The 22,711-nt window shown below is 35.5% G+C and overlaps 1 protein-coding gene across 1 annotated transcript in view; it reads left to right on the forward strand.

Annotated features, from left to right (window-relative positions):
* Positions 1-22,711, forward strand: part of DNAH5 (dynein axonemal heavy chain 5) — a 115,872-nt gene that overhangs the window by 16,191 nt on the left and 76,970 nt on the right. Inside the window, 13 exon segments of the mRNA XM_030971030.1 lie at positions 1,660-1,875; positions 4,101-4,208; positions 4,901-4,986; positions 5,752-6,073; positions 11,068-11,274; positions 12,946-13,117; positions 14,525-14,670; positions 16,718-16,880; positions 17,361-17,603; positions 18,533-18,723; positions 18,805-18,904; positions 20,204-20,328; positions 21,646-21,847. Coding sequence (XP_030826890.1) covers positions 1,660-1,875; positions 4,101-4,208; positions 4,901-4,986; positions 5,752-6,073; positions 11,068-11,274; positions 12,946-13,117; positions 14,525-14,670; positions 16,718-16,880; positions 17,361-17,603; positions 18,533-18,723; positions 18,805-18,904; positions 20,204-20,328; positions 21,646-21,847 — 2,281 coding nt within the window.

The following is a 22,711-nucleotide window of genomic DNA, read 5'->3' on the forward strand; positions in this document are numbered from 1 at the left end:
GTCTGTCGTCTGTTGATCTTCTGGAAACAGAATTTTGATGCTTAGTCTATCTTAACTATGCTTATAAGAGAATTGCTTGGATTTTTCATGCCTATGTTTCTCTATGTAGTGTCTTCTCACTTGATGTGGAGAGTTATAAAATAGAAATTAAAACAAGGAGAGTTACTGAACTGAATATATTCCAAAGATGTTGACAAGCTATACATTTAGAAAGGGCAGGGCAATTTAGTGAACTGAGAAGAATCCAGCTGTTCAGTTGACCTAGACTTGTTAGAAAGATAGCCTTTGTTTGTTTTTTTTTTTGAATACACTTCTGTGATAATTTTTTAATTTTATTTTTCTTTGTTCTTTTTTTCGCCTAAAGCGTAGTATTATAGGATAATTTGGCTTGGAAGGGTCCTCAGCAGGTATCTAGTTCAACCTTCTGTTCAAAGCCAAAGCAGGGGCAGTATGAGATCAAAACTGGTTTCCCAATCCGTTATCCAGTTGTGTCTTGAAGTTCTCCAAGGATAGAGAGATTGCACAGCCTTTTTGGGCATCCTATTTCACTGTTTGACTGTCCTTGGGATGAAATATTCTCTCCTTATATCCAGTCAGAACCTCATCCATTTCAATTTTTGCCCTTTGCTTCTTGGCTTTCTGTCCATGTGTTACTCTGAAGAAGAGCCTGACTCTCTTTTTCATGATCTCCCTGTACTTATTGGAAGCTTCGTATAGGCTTTCTGCATTTTTTTTTCATTCCCAATATGTGCTTGCAGGACTAGAACTTTATCCTAATACCTCCTGAAGCAACAAATCTTGCCTAGTTTGCATAAATTAGTGTAAATTTGTATGACATCTCACCATCAACAATGAGCACTAAACTTGTCTTTTTCTATCAAATTGTCCAGTTGCTGCATGAAAATATGTAGTAAAATTAGGTATTCATTTGAGTCTTTTTAGTTCCAGAAACTTTCAGAAAATCAGTAGATTAAAACTTAAAATTTGAATCACGAACAACATAGCAAAATCTAGACCCTTTGTATTGATATCTCCAAGTGAGTTTATTCATACATAAATGTGATAAAAAAAATGAAAATTTTATTATAAAGAGAGCCACTATTGAAAGAAACCATTTCAAGCAAATCTGTTGACTAAGTACTTTGACTTTGGGACGAATTTAGCAAGTTTGGAGTAAGGTTTATGCCTTGTTATGAATTCAGAATGAAAAGTGGATGCTGCTATGAAGCAGCATTAAAACTTCGGGACGTAATTTGTTTTTGAAAGGGATTTTTGAACCTTGATTACTCAGTAAAACTGCTCAGCATGCAAACATTTTCAATCTCTGGAAACTGGGTTGTTATCTTGGTTATTCAGTAAACACATCAAACCCTGCTATGAAATGGAGGGAACAGAATTTCATGCTAGCTAAGGATATGTACAAATACATACATGTGCAGTTTGGTCATTTGATGAAGTATGTAATCCTGTAATGGCATTGATGGGTTAGTTTGCAGAGGTAAATTCTGTTACTCTCTTTATAGTGTTCATAATTGTTTATTGATGAAACTTCTACTTGCAATCAGGTTAGGATAATACCTACCTTTGTAAATTTTGTTCTAGCTAAAGACAGTGCCTTTTGTTATATGCTTGACATTCTTTAAAATTCTTTGTTTTAAGGAGTATCAAAATTGCTTCCACAAGGTAAAAGAGATTTTGGAACAAAATCCAGCTGAAAGACAATTTGATTTTAGTGAGATGTATATATTTGGAAAATTTGAAGCCTTTCATCGTCGTCTGGTAAAGATAATAGATGTTTTCAATACTATGAGAACCTACTCAGTTCTACAGGAATCTAAAATAGAGGGATTGGAAGGAATGATCACAAAATATCAGGTACACATTAGATTTTGTATATTGTGTCAGTCTAACTTGAACCTTTATGAGAAAATTATGAAAATTAGGAAAGTGTTTATTGAGAGAAAAATTAACTCTTTAATTTTGCTAAAATTATTGGGTGATAGCAATGTAAATATGTGATTACGGGGAAATGAGCAGACAAGATGAAAGAAAAGGTTCCAGTGGACATGTGAAAGAAGTTTGCTAAAATCAAAGCTGATTGAAAAAAGCAACAAAGTGGGGTGACTTTGTAACAGGAGTAATGGGAGCATGGTTTTATGCTGTGATCATGAGAAAAAGTGAGAAGTTGTACATTTTCATCTCAAATGTTGGGCTAGCTGTGAGTGCCCCTTTGTTCATTGGTATTACTATGCAGTTTTCTTTCTTTTTTTTTTTTTTTTTAGAGAAGTGTGACTTGAGCAACAAGGACATCTTTTAAGAATATATATATATATATATATGTTGTGTTCTTTTCCTTCCTTTCTCAGATAGCTTTCTTTCCTACCAAATGGAGTCTTTCTTGCTTTTACTGAGCCTGAGTTAGCTTACTTTTTTGTGTAACTTTATTAGTGCAGTACCATAATTATGGCACCTGTAAATATTAAAATAAATCAGAAGGTTTCAATGTGTGGACTTTGTAGACCGATTTTTGAGATCACATATGAGTCAGTGGCTGTACAGGCAAATATGTCATTCTAGTTTGCTTTACTCTGTCCTTTGCCTTTTTGTTATGGTCAGGAGTCAAACAGTTTGCTTTAGTGAAATAAGTGTAGTGTAAAATATGGCCATTCCGTGGTCCTTCATGGTTTGATTTTCTCCCTCTGTAGTCTGGGGTTTTGATTCCTTGAATACATCCTTCACAGTAGCCAGTTTTCTGCTTTTTTCTGTTCTACAGTCTTCTGAGAGCTAGCCGGGGCACAGCTGTAAGGGATAGCTTAGTCCAAGACTCTTCCATATGGGCAGGACAGGTGTGGACTGCTCTAAATTTTGTTTCCAATAGCTGCTCTCCCAAGCTGTACCACCAGGCTTCTCAGCAACACAGGTTGTTGAGAATTTTCAGGTCATGCCAAGGTAGGCTTTTGGTAGGCTGGAACACAGGAGTCTGATTTGTTTGGGGCATTTGTGTCTGAAAAGCTGCCACCAGTGACCATCAGCCCAGGCTGTGATGCAAGCTTTATAGAGATACACCTCATTGTCTGTTGCAAGTCCTTAAACAAGAACTTTGTGTGAGACCCAGCTCAAGTCGATTTTGTTTCAGGATGAAGGATGCTTAGGTAAAAAAAAGCTAAGTGGAAGGTTCTGCATAGGTTGTATAAAGAGCAGAAAAGTGATCACACTTCTTTTTAAAGTGACAAAATTGAGGTACTGAAGTATTTGACTGGACTATAGCTGTAGTTAGTATGTGACTGATTGTATGTCTTAAATTTTTTTTACAATAGGAGTTAACTATTTTGCTGTTCTTTATGCTTTAACACTTAGTCCCTATCTAGGATTTGCTTGTTGTTCAAGGAACAAATGGAATTTTTATTCACAGCAATGCAATGAAACTGAATTTCAGTTTACTTACGACAAAATGATGCAAGTCAGCTGAGCTGGAAATATGCTGAGTTTCATAGTTATACTGTAGTGAACTACTAGGATGTTGAACAGTATCTGATCATTAGAAATCCTTTACCTGTGTGTACACCTCAAGGGAGATGCTGATTAAGATACACTTACATGTGTGTAGACATCAACTGTGTAACAGAAGCCAGGAATACTAAGTTGTGGGCTGGTGATGTGCTACATCTCACTGTGCTTTTTTAATAATCTATTTATATATAGAATCAGCTGTTTAAAGGACTTGGAAAATAATGATGTGAAAATATTTTTCTCTTTCTGAACTTCAAGTTTTTTATAAAAATGTACTTTTGCATGACAGAATGTTTAATAAGTAAAAAAATGTCTTTGATGGAAAGCAAGTCTGAATTTTCTGTCAGTTTGAATTGACTTAAAGCAGAATTAAATAATACAAATGAAATTTGAGCAGACATTACACCAACTTGATTCCTGCAAATATTTCTTTTAAGGGGTTTGCTTATATTGCTCAGTAAGTACTGGGAGCTACTAGCAAAGGTAAAATGTGAATGTGCACAGCCTCTTGTGCTAAATGTTTGGTGTGGTAAGTCTTTTTCATGAGGCATTTTTTGGTAATAACTTTCTTTTTCTGTGAAATTGTTTAGAGCATTGTCGACAACATGAAGAATAAGCATTATGATTTCTTGGATCAGCGGAAGACTGATTTTGACCAAGACTATGAAGAGTTTTGCAGAGACATAAATGATCTTCATGTAGGTTTATGATAAAATGATACAAAATAATTTAATTTATTGAGGAATCCTTATTATCTGCTCTGAGTTACCACAAAAAATATGCAAATGTCAAAGTTTGTATTCTGAAATTGAAAAATTATTCCAATATATTTCCACTTTGAAGCTTCCATTTAATATCTTTCAGACTAGTTTAATGGAATGGGCCATTGAGGGCCTCCAACAAAAGGATTTTTCATTACTGTATGCTGGCAAGAATAACAAAAATGGGTGATTTCATTGAGTGAATAGGAGCGTAGTACAAATAAGTCAGATAATTAACTTTCCAATAGTTCTGAAATCACAAGTTGGGAAAATAAAAGGATATATGCAGAAGAGAAAAAAAAAATGCTTGTCTTGCTTTGGTTGCCAGAGAGGTAAGCAGGCATTCTTTGATGCCTCTCAACATGGTGAAACATTGGAGGGTACAGAAGCTTTTGCTGGTTGCAGAGCCACAGAGGGAACTTGGAAAGAAAATGCCTTGCAAGTTGGCTGTGTTTTGTTTAATTATTGTGGGAAAAAATAAAGGGAAAAATAATACTTATTGAGATTAGTTTCACATAAACAAATTATCTTCTAATACATTGCATGTTAAACCCTGTCAAATAATACTTGGCATATTTGATGTGTGTTTTAGGGACTTATCTGATGTAGAATTATTTACTCTTCTTCAGGATCAATTAAGGAAGTTCATGGACATCACCTTTGAAAGTATTCTGAACACTGAAAGGGCACTGAGCACATTGCAGAAATTTGAAAGGTAAGATGTCCTATTTAGATTGCTGAAACTCTGCCAGGCAATGGAAATAGAATGCTGGGGATGGTGGAAAGGGCAGGGGGAGGGAGGAAGAGCAGAGCAGGAGGCATTTTCTTAAATACAAACAAAACCAAACTCAACCTCTTTACTCTCAGCTGTTCAGCCCTGTTAAGAGTTGTCTTAGTAGCTTGAATGAATAAAAGCTATATTTTTTTGTATCAGCAACTGCAAAATATAAGGGACTTTGAACTTCATCTTTCAAAATTAGCTTAAGTACAGGAAAACTTTGTCTGTTAGCATATTTGCTTTAGCTTTGTGCTCGAACAATGGCATTAAATTTGTCAGCACAATGCAGTTAGAAGAGAGCAAAATGCTTTTATTAAGAAACAGTGAAATTTGTCTTTATAAATTAACATTGTTGTAAAACAGCCTCACTCTTTATTCTGTCAGTTTTTGTATTATAATCTGTTTAACAGAATAGACAGCTAGTGAATTGGTTACAGTTTGCTGCACATAATTTCAGCCCAGTGTTTGAAAACAGTGACAAAACAGAAAATGTGTAGGCTTACTTGGAAACTTTTATCATCTGGTCTAAATCTTTGTTGCTTGGATTCAGGTTGTGACAGCATTTGTTCAAGCTGAAAACTCTGCTGCCAAAGTAGTTATTTTCTAAAGCATGCAAGGGAATCTGGAACAACTGTTTTCCAACAATGCATTAGAAGGATTTCAAAAGTGTTGAAGGAGTTTTTTCATTATTTTTCTAAGCAGGTTGCAAATCCCAAATCTTGGCATTGATGAAAAGTATCAGAAAATATTTCAAAACTATGGCCATGACATAGAAACGGTCTGTAAGATCTACACTAGGCACAAGAAGGACCCTCCACTGGCTCGTAATCTGCCTCCAATAGCTGGCAAGATCTTGTGGGCGCGTCATCTGTTCCATAGGATCAAGGAGCCCATGGAGACTTTCCAGAGACATCCAGCAGTTCTACAAACACCAGATGGCAAGAGCATAATCCACAATTACAACAAAGTAGCAAAAGTTCTTATGAAATTTGAGGTGATCTACCACAGGGAATGGCTTCAGCAGGTAAGCCAGCTGATTTTGATTAAAGGTATTCCTTAAAGAAAAAAATAAAAAATGGTGTAATCCCTGGTCAGCAGCAGTAGTCAGGCATGCTTAACCTGATTTATGATGACTCTCAAGTGAGGGATGGAATAAAAAAGTTATTTTAGAAGAAAGTGTTCCTGTTAAAAAATAGGGCCTGTAGTACTTGTAGCTGATTTTAGGGACAACTGAAAGACCTTTCATTATAACTAAGAAGTTAGGAAAAAACCATGTAATGACTATCCAGTGGTAGGCTTAGCTGCTCCTCTGTCTCTGCCACATTCTTCTGACTGGTGCAAGATCATTATGTGTGGGAAGAGGAGTTTTGCCAGCTGGTTGGCCAAAAGTGAAAGCAGACACAGAGGTTTCCTCTGCCCTGGATAAAACGAATTTTGAGTGATAATCCCTAGGTTCACTCTCTAAATATACATGTAAATAGCATCCAGTCTGAACAGGTAACATCATACTCAGTGCACAAGTGAGCCAGTTGTGGGTTAATCCTAATAGGCAGCTAAGCACCACATAAATGCTCATTCACTTCCCTCCATGCACCCCCAGTGAGACAGAGAAGAGGAAAGGAAAAGCAAAAGCAAGAAAAGTCATGGGTCAAGGTAAGTTGTTTAGTTAGTGAAGGAGAAATGGAGAAAGAAAAGGGCTGCAGAGGCAATTTCTCACCATCTCCCAGTCAAACAATGTCTAACCAATTCCAGAGCAGAGGGTGGCTAACCCCTTCAACCCCTGCCTTTCCCTTTTTATTGCTGAGCATGATGTTATATGGCAAGGAATATCCTTTTGTTATTTCATGACATCTGCCTGGTTTTGTCCCCTCACAGCCTCTTTTGCACCCTTCATCCCCACTCCCAACCTATTCACTGTGTGGACAGAGTGAGAACAAGAGGAGGCCTTGATGCTGTGCAAGCACTGCTCAACTGAACCATCCGTGTGTTATCAGCTTTGTTTTGATAACAAATCTGATGACACCACATAAGCTGCTATGAAGGAAATTAAATGCTAACAGAGCAAATTAACCCAATCAGAACCAGTACAAAGTAATTTCATTTCCTACTGACAATTTTGGGATGCATGTGTGTGGGGGAAGGGGCAGGTGAGGCCTTGCCCTGGCGAGGCAGCGTACCTTACCCCTAGAGCCTGTATCCCAGCCCTGCAGCACCTGCCAATCCCTGGCACACCGGAGGTACTGATCCACATCCACCTCTGGGGCCCCTAACCCAGCTCCTGAGTGGCCAAATGACTGGAAGTCCCACCCAGGGGAAGGGCCCTAGGAAGGCCAAAGGGTGTTTAAAGCTGAATATGAGGCTATCTGATGTTTTGACTCTGCCTTCTCTTGGAATTTCTGTCTGAACACTGCTGGAACCCAGGAATTGATGGCTACATGTGTGCTATTCTATATATTTTCTGTCTTTCTTTATCTTTCTTCTAATTCCCTCTTGGAATTTTTGGAGTAACTTAAAATCAAGTGGGCTTAGAGTTTGTTAAGTTGAATGGGCCAAGTTAATACTTTAAGAAGTATTTTATGTTGACTGAATATGGTACTAAACCTTTTGCCAAAGTTCTGTGATTTTCTAAAGTTGCCAGTAAGGTTTTTTGCTGTTTTGATCTCTTGAGAATACCTGGTTGGTGTTTCTCCCATGTGTGTAACTCTGGGTACGTGAACAACCATACACCCTTTTTACATGTCTCGTTGAATGAGTTGTTTGGGGCCTTACAGGCAGAATACTTGGTAGCCTGAATATTCTTCAGAGAGCATGGTTTACCTTAAATTCAAAATCTCCTTTGACTCATTTTACTCTCTTGGGTTTTGTACATAGAACCTCTGACTACCTTTATATGGTCAGATGGCTTCTGCAGGGGTTACTTTAAAGCCTTGAAATCTCTGCAAGTTTCTACTATTGTTTTGGCATATTTTTCACCTCCAGTTTCTTTGTTGCCTTGTCCAAAAACATCTTATAGAAAAATTGGCCTTAACCTTACAAAGCTGAAAAAGAAGGGTCAGTACCTCCAGATTGTGGTTTTGAAGGCAGTGTGATGCTTGTCAATGCATTTGCCGGTTGTTTTTGGAACTCAGGCCTAGCTTTTGCACACTGTGGAAATCTCTGGTGCTGATAAACATCAATCTTCTTGAAGGTAGTCTTAGACCAGATCTGGGACCAGAGGTACCACCTGCCTTTTCTCCAGTCTGAATATATAAGGTTTCCCCCATCCCTCCTTTTCCACACTTGCATTTGACATGTGATGTGAAGTGTAGTTGAAAGAGTCACCAGATTTGATTGTCTGATACTGTAAGTGGGAATATTTTGTATCAATTTGGTATAGTAAACTAGGAGAAATGATTGCAATATTAGAGTACATAAAATATGCTGTATTGAGACTTAGTGCTGAATATATATTATTGATGATTAATCTGAAATTGAGTGCAAACTGGGAATCAAGGAACCTGAACAGTAGCACCTCAATTGTTGTTTCATTATACGTTACGGCTCAGGAGCATACTATCCTAAATTGGCACCATTAACCAGCCATAGTTGGTCCTGCTTCTAGGCAGTAATGGAAACTGCTGCTTTACTTAGACAGGTTTTTAACTTTAGTGCTTATTCTGCTAGCATAGAAAGTTCATATGTTTTCATGTACTCTTCATAGAGAGTTGGTGCATAGCCCTTATGTTTTATGGAATGAATTGTAATGCTTCAGGAAGCCTTCTGCATTTGTTTAGTGTTTCTATCTTGGACTCAGTTTCTTTTTTGATTCCAGTACTGAGCTGAAATCATTCAAAGTATACTGATGATAGTTTTCACTGCCTTGCCACATCTGTAAAGACTAAGGAGAATGTATGATTCTTGTGGGGCTACATCTTTGGCTAGATGATCCTAGTGATCAGATTTTTTGACATGTACTGTGCCTTGATGGAACAGTCAAGTACATTTGCTTTTCATCTTTTCTGAAATAACTATAACATCCCAGGCATCTCCCCTGAAGTGGTGCCTTCCTTTATGATGCCCAAATCATCTGAGTTCTGAATCTGATCTGTGCTAATCTGCACTGATCTGTTGTTACCTGTCTGTTTTCTCCTATAGCAGTCAAATCACACTTGGCAGCTATATAAACTTCCTGAGCCTTCTCCAACTTTATACCCATTAAGTGGGAACAAAGAGAGGTGGGTTTCAACAATATTTCAAGTTTGAAACATGCACACATGAATTGAAAAGACATGAAAAGTATATTCACTTTAACACACGTGCACTAGTCTACCAGGTACGGCAAAAAAAATGTGACTACTGCTCTGTAGTCTCTTTCAGGCAAGAAAAGTGCACACGGGTGTGGATGTGAGTGCCACAGAACACAAGGTGGAGCTCCTGCTCTACACCTGAACAAAAGAAAAACACGAGAGGGGCAAGTGTCCTGTGGGGAATACAAATCCAACAGAAATAGGGCTCCAGCTCCTACTACTTTTTATTCTTCTGTACAATGTAAATGTTAAGCTTAGTGTCACTTTCTGAGATTTCTGAACATTTTTGCCCCTATTTTTTCTACTTGTTAATGGTTAACATCATGTTAATTCAAGGGGTTTTTTAATGGCAATTTTTTTTTTCGCTGTAGCAAACGGTGTTTAACTTGGACATATCAAAATAATAAAATACCTGGAATTGTAAAAGTTACTATAATTTTTGGCAGTGTAAGATTTGTACCTTCAATGTACCCCTTATTTCCATTGCCATTTTCTGTTACCTTAACAATGAAAACTGAATGAGAAGAAAACATAAATGGGAGAGGAAGACTTGAGAGTGGGAATAATGAGCATGAAGCTCAGAAATGAGTACAGTAGAATTTGCTGTTGAACTTTACAGAAAAAAAACAGCTTCTCTTTAAAGCCATTGAAATTTTTTGTTTCTTGGAAGACTGATGATAGTGGATAGAGCATGACATCTTCATTCACAAAAATTGATTAGATTATTTCTTGAAAAATGCTGTGTAAAATGTCTTGATAGTACATAATATTGCTGAAGCAAGGAGTATGCTCCACTGTATTTTAGACATTGAAAGGTCGTGCAAATTTTCTGTGTTCCATAGAAAAAGAAAAAAGTGCACTGAAAGATATCAATGGGTTCTGAAACTATGGCGTAGAAATAAGCTCCATCTCAATGTAATGTGGTACATGAAATTTGAGGAGTGAATAAAGAACAATAAAGTTACGTCAACCAAGAACAACTGGAAAATAAGAATAGCAGCAAAGTTTTTAACGTAGGAAAAATTAGCCTGCCTAAGGCAGGATTGCTTTTTGGTGTCAGCCAAATTTTCAGTGTGTGGTGGTCTAAGGAATGTTGTCCTTTGTAATCACATAGAGAACAAATGGTCTTCTGATATTTAAATAAGGCAGTTAAACCAATTATGTGACTATGCTTTGCTTTTAAGAATTTAAAAAAATCTATAATAAGCATTAATTTTAGTATTTTAAACGATTTGCCCTGGTGTTGGTTATAATTATCAGTACCATTAAGATTGGTATATCTATTAGCTATTGGAAAACAAGCGAAAGGAGAAATGGGCATAAGTTTATTCAAATGATATGTGAAGAGGTTATCCAAGAATACTTTAATTCATTGAGGAAGTTATGTGCAGCGTTATTGCAGAATATGCAATAAGTTCTAAGGAGATGAGGGTTAAGATTTAAGATGGTTGAAGCAAGAAAATCCATGGCTCTGATTTTGGACTGTGGAATGTGGCTTATAACATCCAAGACTCCACAAAAGAATATCTGTTAGATAAATAGCAGTTTGATTATTAAGCATTTGAGTCCATAGACATTGTGTTAATAAATTTTGGTTTTGGATTCATATAATGTATCAATCTTTGTCAGCAGTACTTGATTTTAGTATCTTCAAAAGTGATATTTACATGCAAACCAAAGTATTTTGTTGTAGTGGCTTTTCTGATCAGAATGATGACTTTATTTCCTGCAGATTGAATTAACTAAAAGAGGACTTCAAGCAACTCTCTTGGTAAAAACTCCAGAAACAGGAGAATTATTTGTGAATTTTGACCCTCAAATATTAACTTTAATCAGAGAAACAGACTGCATGGCTCACATGGGCCTTGAAATTCCACCATTTGCAAGTTTTATTCAACAGCAGAGAGGCTGGTACAAGAAGATTGCCAACAATTTGCATGTGGGTTTACATTAGTTATTTTATGGATGTGTGCTGTGCATTAAGATGCCTGGGTTCTATACATATGGAAGAGGATAAATGAAGATTGATGCTTATGCACTAAGAAAACATCTGCAAATCTATTTTCTTATTTGTATGATTGTCTTGAGGCACTTAAAAATGTTCTTGGCTTTATGTTTTCTGTGAAGTTACTTCGCAGATATCTGGGTTTGGGGAAGCTTGCAGAGTCTGGGGCAGAGATGAATGGGGAGGAAAGGAAGCTTACAAAATGCCTTGTGTTGTTGCTTGCTTTCTAAATGATAAGCAGTTTATCTCTTATCCAATAATGAAGTCAACATTGGTCAGCATTTGTTTTGAGAGGATACCTGAGAGGGAGGAACAAGTGGTCCACTTTTAAAAAGTGTAAAGCATGCAGCAAGCAGCAGCCTTTTTTATGTTTTTCTGGCACTGGTGTTTTACACAGATGTCTGTGGAACAGTTTAATAAGAAGTGAAACTTCCCTTTCTCTTGTCTTTTAAGTCCTTCAGATCATTTTGTCTGCTTATGAATAGACAACATTCTCAGTGACTCAAGATGGGAATTCAAAAATAGATGTCCAGAAACCTATAGGTTTATAGTAGTCAAATGGCTTTATAATAGTCAAAGGACTACTTTGAAATATAAAAAAAACCCATAAGTAATAAAGTCTTTATGAATTTAAGTTGTAATGTTATTACCAATCATGTGAAAGTAGATCAATGGGTTAAAGAGCTATTAAAAAGAAAATAGTATAATATAGTTCTGGTAAGGCTGATCTTACTAGAATTGCTGGAAAGTTCACTCTAGATGGTCTTTCTTAGGCTTTTTGTCTTCTGTAACACTCATTTATCAACTGAAATTTGCAAGATTTTTGTGTTATGTGGTTTAAACCCAGTAGGCAACCAAATGTCACACAGCTGCTCCCTTACTCCCCTCCTTGGAATGAGGGAGAGAATCTGAAGGTTAAAATATAAAACATGTGAGTTGAGATAAAGACAATTTTAATAGGGAAGGCAAGAGGTGCATGCACAAGGGAAAAAGATAAGAAATTAATCTAGTAAAACTAGGCAGTATCACAGCTACTTAGGGAGACAAACACTGTAGCTCTGAGTGTTCCCCTCCCTCCTTCTTCTCCCCACTTTCATTTTTAAGCATGATGTCATAGGTATGGGATCCCAATAATCAGTTGGGGTCCTGGCTACGTTCTTTCCCAGTGTCTTGTGTGTTCCCAGTCACCAGCAGAGTAGTGTGAGAAGCAGAAAAGGACTCAATGCTGTATAAGCACTGTTTAGCAATACCCAAAATATCAGTGTGTTAATAACACAGTTGTGGTCACAAATCTAAAACATGCCATCATGTGAGCCCTTGAGAAAGAAATTAACTCCATCACAGCATCAGTGCAATCAAAGATTGGTTTCTGTGTGAAGTAGTGCTTCATACAGAGCAACAAATGTATGTAGAGATATAAAGAGCAACAAATAGTGAACTTATGCAAAAAATAATGAAAACCTTTCCCGAGCAATTAATTATAACTTCTTAAGAATTTCAGAAATGTGCATACAGATGAATTTTCTTAGTTTAAGTAATAAATGTGTGTACACGAAGAGGTTCAAATCAGTGTATATTAACTAATATTTTCATTATTTATTTCAGGTGATGTTGGCAGAATACAAAAGAATTAAACTGAAAATACAACACCCTTTTGAACAACTGATGGCTCCTCAATTAGTAAATGTAGATGATGCTATCCAGCCAGGTCTAATGTTACTGAACTGGACATCCTTGAATATTGAGAAATACATTAATACAGTTTTTTCTAAGCTAGGTAGGTTACTTGCCTCCTTCCGTTAACTTCTGGTTATTTGTTCTATACATATGCAAGTTATATTATGAGATTACAGTTCTCTACATGATTTGCACTTAATTGATTTATATATAAAAGATATCAGAATTTTCACCTGTCCCATATTTCATGAAACATTTGTTTTATAACACCACCTTCTTTTTGTCTTGTATATTCATCAAATTTTTACTAATGTGTATGTTAGGCAGTTGGGATTACACCAAACATAAAGTACAGCGCAAAAGGCCCAGCGTATTCTGAATTTAAAGAATGATGGCTACTTTTTAAAAGAGCTCCTAGGTTTTGGACTTTTCCTAGTCCTGCTTTTTTGTTTCTATAATGTACAAAACAACTTCTCAAGGAATAAAACACTGACTCAGTTGGCACTGTCATTGCTCAATAGCATTTCATATTAATTTTTTTTTAAACATCAATCTCTTTAAAACTAATGCACGCACATCTTGGACAACAGCTTTAGAAAACAGATGAGCTTGTAGTGTTTTCAGAAGATTATCACAAGGTTGTATTGAGATGTGTTTTTTTTCTGAAGATAGCAAATTCCTTTTTCTTCAGCCTAATTAATACAGCAAACAGATTTTGTTTCTTGAAATTGCATAAGTAGTTATAGTGGAAATTTTCTTCAGTTGAAATGGCAGATTAAAGTGCATTTTGGATGCTAGCCTGACATTATGCTTAATTTAATTTTGAATTTAAAAAGTAATTTGAGTCTGGATGAGGCACGTTGCTGCTATTTCAGCTTCAGCATTGAGAGCAGATTGCTAATAAACTTTTAAAATTCTAGTGATTGTTTTCTGTTAACTATTGTTTGGCCTCTAACATTTGTTTGAAGCATAGGAATAGGAATTTTATTTGTTGAAAGTTACTGTGGTGTAACTTGTAGATTCTCTAAGTTGTAACTTGTTCAAGCTATAGGAGAAGATGAAACATTGTTGGCACTCATTTAAATGTTAATGTCTTCATGTTTGAATTACATATCCTTTAAGTTAATCTTATATACTTTTATAATATATACTGTATTTTATGTAAAAAGCTATGCGATATATATTTGTACAATAGTTTATATTTATACAATATTATAGTTATCTTTTAGCATGTAGATAGCATGTGCTAGGTAAGTATCTATTATGCAAAAAGTTAATTATGGTTCTTGTGGTGAAGCTTGCCATAAAAGTTTAGATGTTTGGGATAAATTGGTTAAGGTGCAGAATTCATATACAGTTCAATATGATAGTTTGTCAAGGTAAAATGACACTCTGGATTGTTTGGTAACACTCCTGTTTGTTGAGGTAAGGCAACACTGAGGGACTCTGCAAAGGCTATTAATTCAAACTTTTAAGCTTGTCTTGTATGTTCTGTTTTCTTCAAAAGCTGGGCTGGAGTTATTGATTGATCGAGTGAATGACTTGGTTGAATTTCGTATTGATGCTGTCCTTCGAGAAATGAATAGAGTGCCACTCTGTATGTTGCCAGAAGATGAACCACAGAGCTGTGAGGAATTTCTTCAAAAGACTAAGGTTAGTAGATAAAAGTTTCATGAAGAAGAGATTGATGATTTTGAGTTTACATATGTTTCTTTTTCATGAGATAAAAGCTCTGAATGCAGAATTAATGAACCATACATGGGATACAATGGAAATCCCCGCTTGCTTGGCTGGGATCTTAAAAAGGAACAAAAGTACCAAATGCAAAGAGATCTGAGCTGAGGTGTTCTATTCTATTCATTATTAATGTCAAGCCAGATAGTGTATGATATTTCTTTTATGCTTTAGTATCACTCAAAAATTTTACCTCTATGATAGTATGTTTTTTTTTTTTTTTTGGTCATCATTCCTGTTTAAATAAGGGAATTCTCCAGCAATTGCCTGAGGAGAGTAAATACTATGGAAAGGATTGTGTAATGAGTATCTCAAACTCTCCGGAGCTGGTAATGGGATGTGCAAAATATATGCAGGAGTACCTGGGTGAAGGTGTTCTGGGAAAACACTCTTCTTTCACCCCATCAAAATACTTTTATGTTGAGGGTAATTAAGTATAAACATATAAATTGTTGGTTAGAAAGCTGATTAAGGTCATAATTATGTCAGAAGAATTTTATGAGGCAATAGTAAGGTATTGTGTTTTAGTTTGTAATGTCTAATGTGTTTTCTCCTGAAATAAAATTTGGTTTGAGAAAGACTGTAGTAAATCAAGTACATAATCCCCATTCCTTTTCTCTTGTAGCAATAGCTATTACAAATGAAATTTTTGATTGTCTTAGTGTTTTTAACTCTTTGACCATTGTAACAACTCACCCTGTTGTTAATTACAGAGTAAAATTTAAAATAATATTACATGGAATGAGTAGCAGTTTATGAGCCTTATAATACATAGTTGTTTTTCTTGATCCTGCTGCTACCTTCCTGATTGGGCAGGTATTAAAATGTATATTCAGTAAGGTAAAAATATGTGAGAGTGAGCACAAAATCTTCTCTGAACACTATGGTAGCTTGAAAACTTGAACTTCTACATAGCAATTACACACACACACCGCAACTACAGTGGCCAACTGAGTTGAGTTAGCAGAGTAAGTGGTATAAGAACCCCAGTTATGGGTACAGTGAAAATAGTAGCAGTTTGTAAGCTTACTGTAATTTTTAATTAGAGGGGACTAGAAATACCTTTGTCACCTAACAGGTGTCTTTAAGTTTCTAAAGTAATTGCTGCAACAAAAATAATTATCCAGAAGAAAAATCCCAGAGTACTTTGTTTAGTGTTGCTGTGATATTACAAGTCACATCTGCCTTCTCGCTCAACTCAACAGAACCATTAGGAAGCCCAAAGATTATCTTAAATTTTGGAAATGCCTCAATATTTCCGATTATTGATTTTTAATTAAACAAAGGTAGTCATGTTTGTTTAAGCTGAGATAAGATAGCAAAGAAGTAAAATATTAAAAGGCCATTGCCGATAAAAATTATAGTTAGCTGAAGAATACTTGATTGATTTTATTATAAGTATGGGAGAAAAAACATGCACAGTACTGTAATAAATTTCTCAATTTTATTTAATCTCATTCTTTGATTTCTTCTCTTTCTAGTTGACAATTTTAGTGTTTTTTTAATAATAAATACATGTTGTGTAGCTTTTATCTTCTTTTTAGCTGTAAATGGGAAATATGATTGGCTAGTACTCATTATGGCACAGCCAATTAATGTAAACTGGCAATGATTAAAAGAAGTGTTAAATCTCCTACATTGGAAGGTTAAGAAAATTAAGAAGCTATTGCTTTTGGGAGCCTTTTAGTGAAAATAGGCATTATAAACATTGATTCATGATATAAACTAATGAATCATGTGATTTGAGAAAGAAGTCAAACCAATATTGAAAGACATTTATAATGCCTTGTTGATCTATTGTTTATCTTGTGTTTTGGAACAAACCAATTTATAATGAATGTTGTATATAGATCTGGTTTTTCACAAATCTTAGGCCTTGACATTTATGTTAATAAAGGCTGCTGTGACTGTGAAATTGACATGAGAATTGTGACAACAAGTGCGTATTGTTTTGGTTTGATAACAGGAGCTCTGTATAAAAGGTTCTCGGACTTTACACTTAAAAAGCTCACTGGTGGAAGCTGCTGCTAATGATCTGATAAACATGTTACTTGACACTGAGGAACAGGTCAGTAAAGAAGGTGAGAAATCACTTGTACCCAGTGGTGAAAAAAAGGACAAAAATACAGGTAAGAAGATTGCGTTATATTCCTTGGTGTTTGTTTCTTTTTCATGCTGATAATTTTTGTTGGGAGACATTGTAGCTTAGGTGACTGAAGTACTGAATAGCATTTAATATCTAAAGACTTTTCTTTGAATTTGCCTGGATAATGAATAATCTAGCAATCATTTATCATCTACGCAATAGGTCAGTATTATTTATCTAACGTGGACATTGAAAGGTTCATACCATAGCACTACTTAGTAGCCTTGGTTAATTGCTGGACTTCCTAGAAAGAGAATAAGAAATAATATCTAAATTTTGATGATAATCATACCAGTTTCTACTGAATAAGGCAGATAGGAATAGGCCTGTTACACTGGGGTACAGATTACAAATTAGTAATTCTGCCCTTCCTTAAAATTATTTCAGACCTGTGGAGGTGTTGCATTATGGTATTTTCAAGTCCCTTATGTGTATTTAACGAACTGGATTTATGATGTTTTAGCAACAGAAGAGGAAAGAAGATCAAAAAGCTTGACTTCTGCACAAAATTCCAGTGAGATGTGGGCTGGCCTGTCTCCTACAGCAAAGAGGAAGAGAATGGATTTAGAAAAGTTAGAGGAAGAAGCCAATGAACTGCTTTCTTACTTCAATGATCGTAACATTGATGCCCTTTTGAAAGTCATTCGACACGCTCTGGAGAGCATCCGCAAGCGCATTCATGCATCTTCCACCATCAACTTCTTAGGTGGCTGCATTGTAGTGCATTGCTCTTTTAGGCTATATAAAGAAAAATGTAACTGTAATACCCCATAACAGTATAAATTAGACTTGCAAATGTAAAAGAGGGGAAAACAGAGGAATTTTGATTAAGCTGTCTTCTTAACTTACAATTGATAACAATGTGTATTTCCAAATGTTTTTTTTTTTTGATTGTGACAGTAAGAAAGTGTCATTACAATGCTGTTTCTCTTAGGACTCACTGTACTGTTCTGAAGCCAATATTATATTTGGAGCTAGACTTGATAGATAAGTTTCTACAAGACCTTGATAACTTGATAAGTTATCACTTAAAAGTTATCAATTATTAACTTGACAAATTAGGACGTTGATAACTTGACAAGATCTGATTGACCTTACTTTTTACATAAAACTGTATAAAAAACAATAGAGGTGTCTTTTTTGTTTTACTAATTGCCTTCAGATATTTCCATGCATGGTGATGGAACACTTGAAGTGTTTTTTTGTCACATGCCTTTAAGAAATGAAAATAAGGGCAGTTGTCTTTTGTCTCTCTAGTTTATAACGCATGCAATACTATGAGACTCTAAGGAGGTTCTGTGCCCGATTTAATATGCTTACTGGGAGTACCAGCCAGATAACAAAATTGTGTGCTAAACAGAGTTTAGCTTCATAGAGCAAGTTGAAAAGGAGCTTCATAGAGAAAAATAGCCTTGCACTTACTTTTCCCTTGTGCTGCTGTAGAGTTTAGCGGTGCATCTTATAAATTACTCAGGAATTCTTTTGTAATTTCCCTTCAGAAATTACACTCAATATTCTGCATTAAGAGGTATATTTATTGGTTTATATCAAAACAATGCCTAGTTTGATGTCTTGAAAAAAATATGAACAGCCTTTTTGTTTTGTTTTTGTCTTCTGTTTTTTTCTTTTATTTAGAAAATCACAGTATGTCTAAGAAGAAAAAAGGTGCTTATCCTATAATTAGGACTAATATTAACCTATCTATCCCTAATATCATCATGACACCCTCTTTGGATGAGGTACAGCAGACACTTAATAAAGCTGTAGATAGTATTGTGAAAGTAATGAAAGGAGTTCAACATTGGAGTAAGGAGAGAATATCCAAGGTTGGTGTCTTTAACAGCCTTACTTAGAACTAATGGTGCAAAACTGCTGCAAATAAAAAATAAATGTTATTCTCTCTTCAGGAGAAAGTGTTAGAGAGAAAAGTTATTCTGTTGCAGTGTGGGAGCAGAGACAGTGATTCTGATGATGGAATGAAAGAGACTGGAAAGAAAAGCATCCATGGTAATGATAAACTCTGACATTGCTAAATTTGAATGTTGGGTAAATCTGATTTATACAGACTGTATTGGAAGATATTAAGTACAAAATACATCAAAAACAGTAGACTTGATAGATTTTAAACAACCTCATAGATTTAAAATTGCCTCAGAGAAGAAATCTCTTTCTCATTAGAAAGCAGGTTTGCCACTTGTCCTTCTGTGGATTTGAGTAAGAGGATTTTTTTGGGCTTCTTGAAGAGTTTTAATGCTTTGGGTTATAGCATTTATATTGGTTACAATGATAGTCACTTTGCTACAGAATAATCTTTCATGATTTGCCAGTGCGGTTTGTAATTTGGCATGTTCAAATGGCATCTTAGAACTTGTGCTTACCCTTCAAGAAGGGGAAGTTGATCTTTCACAATACCTGGTATTGAATAAAAATGCCTATGTAAATTGCAATGTTGGTGTAGAGAGGATTGTGTAAAAGATTGAATAGACTAGAATTTCTAAAAGGATTTGCATTATTCTGTTTGTGGCCAGACGTTAAGTTATTGAAGTCATTAGTCCAAGGAAATTTAAGACGGTATCTTTGATTGGGTTTTTCTTCTCTGAAATGATTTAAAATGAAGCCAGGTTAATTGCTCTACATTGTACCTGAGATGCTTAAAACATACATTTGAGTCCTTTTAGGTTAGCTCTCTCTTATGCACCTAAAAAGTAGGACAGTAATTCTTGAACTGGTTAAGAAGTTGAATTAGTCTTTCAAACTAAGAATTTGGCTTGTAAGAGATTAAATAAAAAATTATGATAAAGTTAAACTTGTGGATATTTGCTAGCTGATGGACTTTTTTTAACCTTTATTCCCTTTTGTGGACTGGTTATGGTCATCTTCTCAGAGTTAATGTTAATTTGTATTTCAAATTGTTAATTGTAGGGTATTTCAGAAAATAAAAATGCTTAGTGCTGATATATAAGGAAGCAAATGCTGATATTTAAATGAATCACTTAGGTGAAGCATACAGAATAAACCTTGAGGGAGAAGAGAAGAGGAAAGATTCTGTTTGAAGGATTGGTGTGGAACTTGTTCCAATTTTGACATGGTACCTAGATGGAGCAATTTTACTAAAATTGAGATGTTTATGAATTTGTGTTGGCCTTCTTGACTTCTAGTTGCCTTTGAGAACACCCAACTTTAAAATGCATGCTTGTTGAAAAAATGTCATTCGGTATTGTCTATGGGAATTTACTTCTCGTAACCAGTATATCTGTCCTAAGCCTGCTTCTGTATTTGAATCTTCTTTTTTAGACAGTGCTTCAGATGCAGCATCACTCAGTTCATCTGATACAGCACAAAGCCAGAACTACTTCAAGTATGTTTCTGAGAACAAAGAAATTATTAAATTAGTGTCTTTACTCAGCAGTGCCATCAATTCTACAAAAGGGGTAAGACAATTGAGATGTTAATTTAATATCAGTATTCGAGGGATATTAATGTATTACTTTTATTATCCTTGGGTAATAACGGTAGGCATTTAAAGCTGTGATTAAATGTAATAATGAAAAAATTTAGGATGGTGGATAGAAAACATGTGGCTGAAAATTTGCCATTATGCTTTAAAAGTGTAACATGGATTAAGTGTGCTCTGTTCCAAGATATGAGGTTTTTAGTATTGCATAAATTAAAACATCATAAAAAAGTGTAGTTGTGTTGTGTGTAGCTAATGAAGCCAGCGTGATTTCTGCCACATTACAAAGAGGGTCTGAAGGTTTAGAGGAAAATTGGCTGTCAGATTGGCATTTGTAAAGTGCTGCATAGGGTTTGCTAGTGTAGGTTAGGATATATTTTAAAGGATATGCATAATTTTTTTGCCTTGTTCTTCTTCTATGCACTCTTTAGTAAATTGTATTTCTTTAGGGAGCTCTGCATCAGTTTCTTCTGCTCTAGTCTTTTAAGAATTTTGCCATGTGAAAATCTTTTACTTTGTAACTTCAGTGGTACTAAAGCATAACTACCAGACTGGTGCTGAGTAGTTGGTAATGTTGGATAGTTATCATGGCATTTTGGTATTTGGTATTTTGTAATATTGTAAACTTTTATCATTTAGCCAGCTTTAAATGCCTGCATGTACTATATTTATTGTAAGTCATGATGCGGATTATCTCTTGTAGCACTCATCTCTCATTTACTTGCTTAGTTAGATGCAGTGATGGTTTAACTTTAACTTTCTCAAGTTTTTTTCTGAACTCCTGAGAACCAAAAGAATAATTCTCTTTCACGCTCATTTAATGATATTCAAATCAAAGAGACCTGAATTGAGTGTAGAAATTAAAGTTTAAAAAATTGTCTCATAGCTTCATTATTTCAGAATGAATTTTTCTTGTTATGTTGGGCCCTGGAGCTCAGGTTTCAGTTTCTAGCTCAAGAAATGGCAGGGAAGGACATGTGTACTGTATCCTAGTTTTAAACTTTACTTTCTACGGATTCCAATGATTTTATTGACTGAAGATTCACTTAATTGGCAAATGTTTAAACTAATTTGACAAACTGGATGTGATGAACATAGGATTTCTGGCATGCTGTGTGATCAGTAGTGGAACTTGCTTTAGCATAAAATTACCAGCAACCTTTTGTTTAGTGAGATTCAACCTGCTCCACTATGGAGTTTGTAGTGTACTCTAATGAGCAGCTGCTAAGAAATTATATGCATGCTATATACATGATACTGGGAATCTTCCTTTGAACTTTTAAATGTCTTTCAGGAAGTCCTTACAGCTTTGGAGAGTTTTAGTTGTTACCACCATATATGGCAGAGGGACAAGGAGGAAACCATTATTAAATTAATGGTGGGAAACCCATCACTCTACGAGTTTGAATCTGAAATTCTGCATTTCCAAGATCTTGACCTGAAAATCAGTTCTGAGCCTGAATACATCTGCGTGGGAGCTATTGCACTGTACACTGGTAGAGTTCAGATTTTCTCCAGAGACATGTACCTTCTGACTCCAGTAGGCAGGAGAGTGTGTGACAGTATTGGATGGGTGAACTAGATTAAAATGGAAAGAGAATGGGAGAGAGAAAGTCTGTTTGCTGTTTTGGCTGTAAATGCTGCAAACAAAACATTAACACAAGAATATCTGTGGGGCTCAGCTGGAGTTTATTACCTCACCTGGATACGTCTGCTCAGGTATTGGGTGGATAGTAGATGTTTGCCCATCCTTCTGTCACTGATTCCCAGGGGTACATATTTCATGGGAGTAAGATGATAAGTTTGTTACTTTTCTCCTTGCTCAGCTGCATGCAGTGAGACAGCTGAATCCCCTTCTATCTAACAATTTCACCAATGCTATGATCAAACTTTGTTTTTTCAGCTTTCATAATTAGACTCCTAATTTCCTCCCCATGCTATTTTTTTAAAGATTAATTTTTGAAAAGATTTTAGGCTTAGATGAGAATATTAATCAATTTATTCATGATGTATAGGACAGAAGTTTGTATAATGGTAAATGAACAAGATGACAAGTATGGAGACCAGCCTCATCTTTCCAGTAGGGACATCCTGAAAAAAGTCTATGATATCTAATATCTATTAATTGTTCAATGTTTTTAGGTGATCTTTCCAGTAGAAAAGATGATAAATTCTGAGAAGAATAGGAGGAAAGCAATCATGAATTGCAAGCAATTTTATAAACCACTTCAAGGTGTCCATGTGATTTCATAATTTCTGTATGTGAAGAGTTAGACTGAAAAACCAGAACTGGCACTGAAGAGAACAAATGTAATTAAAAAGATTGAAAGTGCATCTTAAATATCTACAGTATCTAATAT

This window comes from Camarhynchus parvulus, chromosome 2, assembly GCF_901933205.1.
Source record: "Camarhynchus parvulus chromosome 2, STF_HiC, whole genome shotgun sequence".
In the NCBI taxonomy this organism is placed as follows: domain Eukaryota; kingdom Metazoa; phylum Chordata; class Aves; order Passeriformes; family Thraupidae; genus Camarhynchus; species Camarhynchus parvulus.